The 11,004-nt window shown below is 47.1% G+C and overlaps 1 protein-coding gene across 1 annotated transcript in view; it reads right to left on the reverse strand.

Moving 5' to 3' along the window:
- The window catches only part of LOC130381718 (cilium assembly protein DZIP1-like), a 20,624-nt gene extending 18,436 nt beyond the window's left edge, over positions 1-2,188 (reverse strand). Inside the window, exons 1-3 of the mRNA XM_056589434.1 lie at positions 2,006-2,188; positions 983-1,170; positions 1-63 (exon numbers count right to left, since the gene is read on the reverse strand). The exon at positions 1-63 is cut by the window's left edge and continues 582 nt beyond it. Of these exons, the coding sequence (XP_056445409.1) occupies positions 1-63; positions 983-985 (66 nt within the window). The 5' untranslated portion in view covers positions 986-1,170; positions 2,006-2,188. The remainder of the gene's footprint in view (positions 64-982; positions 1,171-2,005) is intronic.
- Between the last annotated feature and the right edge of the window lie 8,816 nt (positions 2,189-11,004).

The following is an 11,004-nucleotide window of genomic DNA, read 5'->3' on the forward strand; positions in this document are numbered from 1 at the left end:
CCCCGCGGGGGAGGGGGTGCCCTGGGGGTCGGGGTAGGGGTAGTACACGCTGTCGTGGAACGGCTGCGGGGGTGGAGACGGTGGAGGTCAGGGGGTTAGTGGTGGTGGTGTGATGGAGTAGCACGATAGTAGCACTGTGGTACAGACACGGCGTCACAATAAACTTTGGGGAAAGCAAAATTAAACCGGGAGAGGGTGAGGGAGACAAGGAGAGAGACGGAGAGAGAGTGAGATAGATGGAGGACACAGAGAGAGAGAGAGAGAGAGAGAGAGAGAGAGAGGGGGAGAGAGAGGGGGAGAGAGAGAGATAGAGACTGCTACTATCATACATATTAGTATGGCAGTAGTAGTGTGTTCCAGACATGGCATCCCAATTCACTTTGGAGGAAAATGTAGTAAAATGAAACAGTTTCAAAGGCTTATAGCAAATGTGTTATACACGTTATAACCAGTACAGATGAGTCCAACAATACAACAGTAAGCACCCAGAGCACACCACACAATGCACACATATATTTATAACGAGAGAAAGAGAGACAGATAGGGACAGACATACAGGAGGAGAGACTATGTAAGAGAGAGAGGGGGAGAGAGAGAGAGAGAGAGAGAGAGAGAGAGAGAGAGAGAGAGAGAGAGAGAGAGAGAGAGAGAGAGAGAGAGAGAGAGGGAGAGAGAGAGAGAGAGAGAGAGAGAGAGAGAGAGAGAGAGAGAGAGAGAGAGAGAGAGAGAGAGAGACAGAGAGAGAGCAAGAGAGAGAGAGAGAGAGAGAGAGAGAGAGAGAGAGAGAGAGAGAGAGAGAGAGAGGGAGAGGGGGAAGCGTGTAGACTGCACTAGATTCCACCACTGTCCTCAGATGCATAACGCAAAACATCACACACACACACAACACCGCACACACCTCCACCTTCCCGCATGCATACATAATCGATCTCCCATCTACCTAAATCTGTCGAGTCTCCCGGTGGTGTCGCATTCGTCTTACCATCTTCAGGTGATTCGCCGTGAAGGAACAACGTTGCGAGGGATACACAAACCAGTCGCTATGGTGGTTGGTCGCCCCGCCCCTTTCAGTCCGACGCGCAGCGCTTCCTCGACATCATCACCATGGAGACAAGAAACCGCGTCGTCGTACTGGAGGTACGAGGAGGGAGGAGGTGGTGGAGCAGGACCCTGGGGAACAGACATGTTATCAAAACACCAGCCAGCTATCAGCACACAAATGAGTCCCCTACAGACGCAGAGGAGCGGCGTCGGAGCTCATCTTGAAGACCTGGCCGTCCAGGGAGGGGAGTCTCCTTTTCTGGGTTACCTTTCCGGGTTTCAAACCCTTGGACCAGGTGGTCTAGGGTCATTTTCAGACTGACACCGGTGTGAATGGGCTGCATGAAGCGGACCAGACCAATTACATCAGCACGCAGCGTTGCAGGCAGCCCAACGACGCTAATGCAAACATGTATCATTTAAACCCGGGTTAACAATGGACTGCTTTAGTTTAGTTTGATTCCTATAGCGACGCAGACAATGGCTCATCACTAGCCATTTTGTTTGTATATAGTTAGTGAGCCCTCTGGGGTGTCGGATTTCTTAATCCCCCAGACAAAGTCAAGTTGAGGCAAGCGACGTGTTGATTTTTTTTTTCGTTTCTTCACTCAACTTCTGCAGCGGCACTCAGGCTCGGACTCGTTGGGGCAGAAGACGAGGCTGACTCATACCTCGTCCCGTTACTGAAATATGTGCACCCAGGGGCTAAGATTGGATCCGATAGCGTTATCATTTATAAAGATGCAATTTAAACACACACCCCGTTTTCAACTCCGCGTATGCTCAGGGAAGATGACGTCACCTCACCGGATTTTTCTTTCCAGCTCGGCGAACTAACGGGTCCGAGGAACTTCATGACCAACGAAAAACATCAAAGCAGATGCACACCCAGGGCGAACCCCTTTTGCAACTCGCACGTACGCCGAAATCCAATGAACAGGGACGTTAAACTTGAACCACTTACCGTTAACGTAAAGTATTTAGGTTTTTAAGGTCCGGGTGTTTTCGCTCAGTTTTTCAGAGCCGGGACCCCGCTACGCAACGAGGTGATGACGTAGGAGGCTTCCACATTCCTACAGCCCCGAGAAGATGGGGGAGGGGAGTCACGGAGAGGGGAGATCGGAGGGAGAGGGGAAGAGAAGGGGAAGGGGTTTGGGGGAAAGTTGTTGAATGCAAATGCCAAATAGGACGATGGAATGCACAATGAAGCGACCGGGGAAATCCAGACACTTGGCACCAGAGCCGGATTAAATAAATGGACTACACTAGGCAGACTGTATTTTTTGGGCCCCCCTCCATCGATAACCTAACCTAACCCTAACACTTACCAAAGTTACTAATAAAAGTTAATTCACATTTTACATAGCGTAGTCTTTGGTTACAAGTTGGTTATTTGTACGCCAAAATAAGTCATGTGTTGTATATTAAACAGTCTATCAGACTATTTTTTGATTTTTATTATTTATACGTTATTACACGGCTCTATTAAATGCTATTAAATTATCCTTATCTTATCCATTGCCAGTGTCATTGTTAAGGCAGTAGTCCCAGTAAATCACCAATAGGTGTCACGGTGTCAGCATTGCTATGTAAACAGAGCAAAAAAGATAAATGTAGTAAGCTATTGCATTTTGCAGAAAATCTTAATTAAATGTGTTGATTAAATTGAAAAGTTAAATAAGTAGTCAAATATACAAAGACTAATAAAATATGCAGTCAGAGAAATTGTGCTGTAGTGGTAAAGATGTTTATTTTCATGGACAAGCATCACCTATCTTCAATTTTCCAACACTCTCATTTAGCATGCTCCACTCAGGGATAATCTTCAGCCTTCCAGCACCACAGGCCTCCATTGCAGTAGAAACACATCTTGACAGCATCATCACGATCTTGTGGAGAAATAATAAAATGTATATATAAGCTGAAAGACAGCTGTTTGAGATTTGAATATACCGGTACTTGGTTTGTTCCTCATATTTCATTTCATTATAGTAGAAAGTATAGCCCTATATTATGCATTTCATTTATATGCATTCACTTTACTTATTAAGATTTAGATTTTTAAATGGAAAACTTACATTTACAGATGCTTTCTCCTGAGTTTTGATGAGGCAAAGTCCTCTATAATGTCTTCAAAATCCAGGGAGGTTGTAAATCTATTCTCAATTGCCAACAGGGTAAAGGCATTCTGTTTTTTTTCTGTTACTGTTGCTCTCCGGTATGTTTTCACTCGTTTGATCGTAGAAAATGACGGCGCTGATGTTGACGGCGCCACAGCGTCTTCCGCTGTCTTCACAGCTGTCGGACGGCTGCCCGACAGAAACTTCTGTAAAGCCCCCCGCTGTTTCTTCTTTTGTTCCTCTTCATTTTTTTCTTTTTATGTTTTGCCGCACCCGAAAGCATCTTGAATGTTAGCCTACACAAGAAACGACCTGCCTGCTAGCTTTATTGTTCCGCTTAGTCTTGACCCGCTGACCTCCTCTCGGACTTAACTGATTGGCGTTAATGTGACGTAACGTTAAGATAAACAACGTCACTATTTTTAGTTAATTAATATATATTGATATATTATCACTGAAATAAATAGTAGGCAGGACATTTGTATTGGCTATTTCATTTTTATTTATTTTTTATTTTATTTTTTTATTTTTTTTTACTTCTGTCTGGGCCGCCCCCCGCCGATCAGGCCCTAGGCACGTGCCTAGTTTGCCTTTGGGTTAATCCGGCTCTGCTTGGCACAGCAATGTTTTACAAACAACGTTAAGTAAGTCACCGCTGGAGTCGGAGGGAGATGGCGCCCCCTTATGGCCTAAAGATGATTTTTTAAATATAATTGTTGTTTAAAACCGAACGAATATATATATTTTATATAAATTAATGTTACATAAATCGCCTGCTAATTCAAATGCTTAGCGTTTAATTGATATATATATTTATTTAGATTCATAAATATACGTTATATTTTCACCGTTATCCAATATTCATTGTGTATTGTGTGCTACTGCTAGTACTTTGTTACATCACTACTGAAATATCCTGACTATTGTTATAGAGTCAGTACACCACTACAGCGATGTAATAAAGAATGTATCAATTGCATTTGAAATTAGCTGTAAAAGGCTGTAAATCCTAATTTTTACCAGAAGGGGGCAGCAACATACCTGGCTAGAGTAGACCTAGACTGCCCACCGCAGACACACGCACATAAACACACACGCACGCACGCACGCACACGCACACACACACACACACACACACACACACACACACACACACACACACACACACACACACACACACACACACACACACACACACACACACACACTGGCACGTGACTCACAACATGCTGGGAAGAGCCGTGGTCCTCCCCAACTTGTTATATTGGCCTGGCTGCTACTGAGTGTCACCGAGGGACGCAGGAGGACCCTGCGGGCCGATTCGCTACATGCGCCCCTTGATTTATGGGCTCCTTGCTGTGGTGCTCTGCTGCGTGGAGGCTGGAGCAAAGGTACATATTTCATGTGTTAGATCTTAGCGTGTCCTCCCCGAATGGGAGCTCCCGCGAGACTCACTCACACCTCTCGGCGCTGTTAAGTCACTATAAATAATGGCCCTGCGTTAGCGTGGCACATTTAAATAAAGTAAAGAACACGACGCGCGCACGCACGCACACACACACACACACACACACACACACACAAAACATAAATTCACATGAGCATAAACGCACAAAACACATAGACACACTCAGACAAAAGCAAAGATCAGACGCATAGCCTACAGACACAGTGTGAGATGTTCTCTATCGCATTGTTCAACTGCACATATTTGACTCTACAGTCATAATGCTTTTCATCATCATCCTCATTATCCTCATACTCATCATCATAATCAGCAGCAGCCGCGACAACGTCATTATCATCGTAATGATCATCTTTAACAAGAGACAGGTTCGCAGAATAATGCATCTCTACAAATAGAATTCACTTTAGAAGTAATAGAGTCACTTCGAAACACTTTGAAGGCGGTGGAAATAGATATATTAATAAGGTAAACACACGCACACAGACACCCACACACAGACACACACACACACACACACACACACACACACACACACACACACACACACACACACACACACACACACACACACACACACACACACACACACACACACACACACACACACAAAACAATGCATTATATCACAGAGCAACTTTTAAAACTGCACAACCGAAGAGCAGAGGCAGAAAAAGAAGAACTGCTGTCACCTCGCAACAAGGTTTGTTTGAGTGCTCTCTGTGAAAACGCCTGTCACCGTCGTTCGGCGGCGATGATTTTGTGTTTAGCGTTCTGTTGTTTCTGGTTTCCTTTCGCCAATCGGGGGGGGTGGGGGTAGGAATGCATTAACATGCCAACCGGCTGATTTGCATGACACGCCAAACAAAACAAACATAAACCGAATCACGTCATCTTACTTAAGAGCTCCCCCCACCTCCCAACCCCCAAGCAGCGACCCGACAGAGCCCGTCCCCCGTCTCTTGCTTGTCTGTTTCAAGGATGGAAAGTTACTCAAAACAGGAGGGATCAAAAGGCATCTCGGTGTGTGTCTGTGTGTGTGTCTGTTTCTGTGTGTGTGTGTGTGTGTGTGTGTGTGTGTGTGTGTGTGTGTGTGTGTGTGTGTGTGTGTGTGTGTGTGTGTGTGTGTGTGGGATGGGGAGCATCAATCACTGCTGTGTTTCACTGGCGAACTCTGTTCACTTCTCTTCTGACGAATAAGGAACACCGATAAAAATATAGTAGAGGTATTCCCTGAATATACCTGAATACGCCTTTACCTTGATGATCGTGTTGGACCGGGTTTGGGTGGTATTTGTATACAAAAACACAAACAAACACACATAAAAGCTTTCACATAAGCGTGCATACACGCAAACACACATACACAAGCACACACATTGTGGCATCCCGCCCCTGAAACCTCGGCCCGGACGGGTCCGAGGGACAGTGGTGGACGGGGAATACCGCCATCACCCACTAGCCGGCGACAGGGAAGACCTTTTCCTTCCCCCCAATCAGCGGGATGGGGGACACCCGGCGAGTGGGAAGAGGAATACCTGGAACCGGCATAAGAGGGGCCACGGAGCAGGAGCAGGGACAGTTCGGGAATACGCCGTTAACGCGAGAACTAGAGGCTCACGGAGACCCTAGAGCGACACCGCATCCTAAAGAACCTGACTGAATAAACTACCGAGTCCGCCAGCCAGGGAGGCGGAAGCCGACTCAACTCTACCACATCAACATCCTGAAGCAGTGGAGGGGGGGGGGAGCAGGAGCCCACCGACCCCGCTCCCCTGGCGCTGGCGGCCCGGCGGGAGATCCCGGAGGTCCCGGCGGGGGAGGACCTCAGCCCGGCCCAGAGGCACGACCTCGATGAGGTTATCATGCAGCACAGGGACGTGTTCTCCGACCTGCCAGGGAGGACCACGGTCACCCACCACGACATCCGGACGGCGCCGGGTGTAAGGGTAAGGGTCCCACCCTACAGGATCCCGGAGGCCCGGAAGGAGGCCATACAGACGGAGGTGCGCCGGATGCTGCAGCTCGGGGTGATCGAAGAGTCGCGCAGCGCCTGGTGCAGCCCGGTGGTCCTAGTGCCCAAACCAGACGGAACATATCGTTTTTGTAACGACTTCAGGAGGTTGAACGAGGCGTCGGAGTTCGACGCATACCCCATGCCCCGCGTTGACGAACTAATCGAGCGCCTGGGGCCGGCGCGGTACCAAAGGGGTACAAAGTGGCAAAGGTACAAAGGGGTATTGGCAGGTACCGTTGTCCCGAGCGGCCCGAGAAAAGACAGCGATGGCCGGGGCCAAGGATACCAACGCCCGGGTGACGCGGTGGTTCCTGGCCCTCCAGAATTTCCGGTTCCGGGTGGACCACCAACCGGGCAGGGAGCACGCCAACGCCGACGCCCTGTCACGCCGGGATGCCTGCCTGGGGGGGTTCCCCGGAGACCAGAGGCTTGAGCAAGCGGTGGAGGAGTGTGGCATCCCGCCCCTGAAACCTCGGCCCGGACGGGTCCGAGGGACAGTGGTGGACGGGGTATACCGCCGCCACCCACTAGCCGGCGACAGGGAAGACCTTGTCCATCCCCCCAATCAGCGGGATGGGGGACACCCGTTGGCTGGGAGGAGGAAGACCCGGAACCGGCATAAGAGGGGCCACGGAGCGGGAGCAGGGACAGTTCGGGAATACCCCGTTAACGCGAGAACTAGAGGCTCACGGAGACCCTAGAGCGACACCGCATCCTAAAGAACCTGACTGAATAAACGCCGAGTACGGCTTAACCCCTCACTGCTTCGTGTCTCGTGCTTTAACCTGCCGCACACGTGGTACAGAATACCACAACATGTACACACAAACATGCATGTACACACACACTCACACACACACACACACACACACACACACACACACACACACACACACACACACACACACACACACACACACACACACATACATACAGACAAACGCACGCCCCCACGAAAGCACACACACACACACACACACACACACACACACACACACACACACACACACACGCCCACACACACAAACACACACACATGTTGGCACACACAAACATACACACACACACACACCTACACACACACACACACACACACACACACACACACACACACACACACACACACACACACACACACACACACACACACACACACACACACACACACACACACACACACACACACACACACACACACACAGACATACACTCAAACACAGACACGCGCACACACTCCAAGACATAATAAGGAGGATCTTTTTCTCATCAATTTCCACAATCTATTTGCGACCGTAACCATCCGGTTGCAAAAGTGTGATGGAGACCTGCATCATAACTCGTTAGCTACCTGAGTCATTTCTCTAGAGACTCACCCATAGGCATAATGGAGATGCTTGGCAACCGACGGCGAGAACGGTCGTACAGAGGTTATTTTGATGTGATGGTTGAGAGGATAATTTCCACTCTTCACTCCAGCTTCTGTCAGGCTACAATATTTTCACTGAATCGATGCCAAGTCATTCGGGACAACAAACCAACCAAAGTGTTGAAATGTTTTCAACAGAGTTGCTTCGCATTGTATCGCCAAAATATGCTACACCAATTCAGGGCCCAGAACGCATTAGGAAACACTAATTGCCGTTCATCCCAGCTCTGAAACCCACATACGAAAACACTTTGAAAAAACGGCCAGGAGGATAACCATAATTCTGAGTATTTTGTCAGATTCAAGCTATGGATAATTTGTACTCAAAGTGCAACTAAATATTGGGTAATTTATGTGTGTGTCAGAACGGTGCACGGAGAACACTTAGGGTGACATTTAGAAATGTCCTCTCGAATTCACCTAGAAATGTTTCATTCAAGTTTTAAAGGCCAAAAGGCTGGTGGGTTTGCCAGATGCTTTAGCCAAAAAGGAATCGATAAGACATCAAGTTCAACAAGGCTTTGGCTAGTAAATTACTACAGAGGAGCCCAGCATGCAGAAGGTCGCACTGAGCTAAAGCTAAGCTAAAAGCAAGATAATCTCTTTCCAATCAGTCGGGTGGGAACAATGATCTAAAACAGTGGAACGTTTGCCTTCCGATCGCTACATTCGCGGCTGACGGCTTTTCTGACATAAATCAGAAATCCACACACAAGGAACATCTTAACCTAAGGGTGATTTACATAACATAAATGGGTGCAGACCAATCTCTCTCGCAAGCACCCCTCACGGAAAGCCGCTGACCCCAATACAAATGTGGGCAGGGAATTAGGCCTACAGCCATTATTTATTTATTTTATTCTTCTTTTTTTTGCCAAGTCGCTCTCCCATTTGTGTCAGACATCTCTTGTTTGAGCCTTTCCCAGGTCTTTGAAAGGCTTTCTGTGACGAAAAACACGCAAATGGTCAAGAGCTAATTCTAACCCCTGTCCCTCCGCTTTGTCCTGTGGTACTTTAGAGGTGAAACCAGGACACGATTAAGCTAGGTCTCTTTAGCGAGATGCTAAAGCCATTCCGATGGCTGTGCTTGGGCGTCTTGTGTATGCCAGAAGTTAAGACTCTTAGGCTGCCTTTAGCAGTGAAGTTTAGCATCTCGAAATGGTATTAATATATTCATACTCAGCACAGCTGTTGATGCTGAACGACAAAGAACAATAGCAAATCTAGCAAAAGCACCGAAATAAATAAAGAATTCATAGCGTTTAATGGGTGTTATCCAAAGCATCCTACGATAAATCCCTAAGTGCAAAGATGTCTCAGGATGGATGTTCCCGCAACATTAGAACGAGACTGTTCTATTGTCATCCCATCGCAGAAAGGGGTGTGTTAAATATTGGAATCTACATTGTTATCAAGTGCGTCGTGCAGACAAGAACAATCAAGCATCCGATCAATAATTGAGTAACTACGACAAAAACATTATCCTATTGAAGGATATACTTTTTATAACATTCGTGCTAGTGGAAGTGTATAACAGGAATTCGGAGCAAAGGAATGCCAAGCCAATGAAGACAGTCGGGTTTAGGTGTATATTAAGACATTTTTGGTGTCAACAAAATTATTTGAAGAGGGAACCCAATGCATATAGAGCGGCCCCCTGTAAACGCCTTAGCACTCACCAATATGTTTCCAGGAAGCAGGAAATGTACACAGAAGATCTCTAGAAGAGTTTTCAAGCCTAGACTCTTCACAGAGACTTCTGTCTCACATCTCTCAATTGCTTTTAATAACTCTATCTCAACTCTCCTTATCTTCTCCTCCTCTGCCTTTCACTCTCTTCTACCTTTCTTTCTTTCTCTCTCTCTTCCTTCCCCCTTTCTCCTCTCAGTGTCAGTTAGGACCTCTCTAAATTTCTTATTTTTTCTCCACACTCTTTCACTCAACACCTCTCTCCCTCTCTTCATCTCTCCATTCCCTCCCCCTCTCCTTTCACTTGCGCCTCTCCATATTTTGTCCTCTGTCTCTAAACTCCCTTACCCTCACCCCCCCACACACACACACACACACACACACACTCTCTCTCTCCTTCCTCTCATACCCTGAGAGATGCATGATACAGGATGAGAAAGAGAGAGAAAGAGAGGACGAGAGACTATGTAAGAGATGGGGAGATAGGGAAACAGGATGAGAGAAAGAGAGAGAGAGGACAAAAGACCATGTAAGAGAAGGAGATATAAGAAAACAGGAAGAGAGAGAGAGAAAGAGAGGACGATAGACTATGTAAGAGAGGTAGAGATAGGGAAACAGGACGAGAGAGAGAGAGAGAGAGAGAGAGAGAGAGAGAGAGAGAGAGAGAGAGAGAGAGAGAGAGAGAGAGAGAGAGAGAGGCCACAGTAGAGGCTGAAGGAGCAGAATGGAATAACGATATGTGCGTCGGGCTGACGGGCGTGCTTGCGGATTATCCATCTATTGTCATCCAGGCCAGAGTGCATCCGATGCGGAGAGCATCGAGTCACATGCTGTGACTCGATGCTCTTCTGCCGCGGAAAATCCTCTGATGGCTTCGCTGCGTATCAGGCAAGAAAAAAACACAAAAGCCTTTTATTAGCGAAGGCTTAAAGGCCATACATTATTACGAGGCCTGTGCCGTTTAACCGATTAACGCTGACATGACATCATCATTTATATATTTATATTGAGACAATGATGACATTTTATGAAGTCGATTTCATAGGGTGACTATTAAAATCATTAAAACTATAATATATATCTAGGGCCTTTATTTACGATTTGAGTAACACACTCGTTATTCACTTCACGCATGTACAGATACAGAAACAATGGATCGGTGATGTTGGTTCATGTAAACGTAAACAGTTGATCGGGCCCTGTCTGCTAATCACGTTCGGTTCTATGAATGAACCCGTTCCCAGAC

The sequence above is a fragment of the Gadus chalcogrammus genome, chromosome 4 (genome assembly GCF_026213295.1).
Source record: "Gadus chalcogrammus isolate NIFS_2021 chromosome 4, NIFS_Gcha_1.0, whole genome shotgun sequence".
Taxonomy (NCBI): Eukaryota; Metazoa; Chordata; class Actinopteri; order Gadiformes; family Gadidae; genus Gadus; species Gadus chalcogrammus.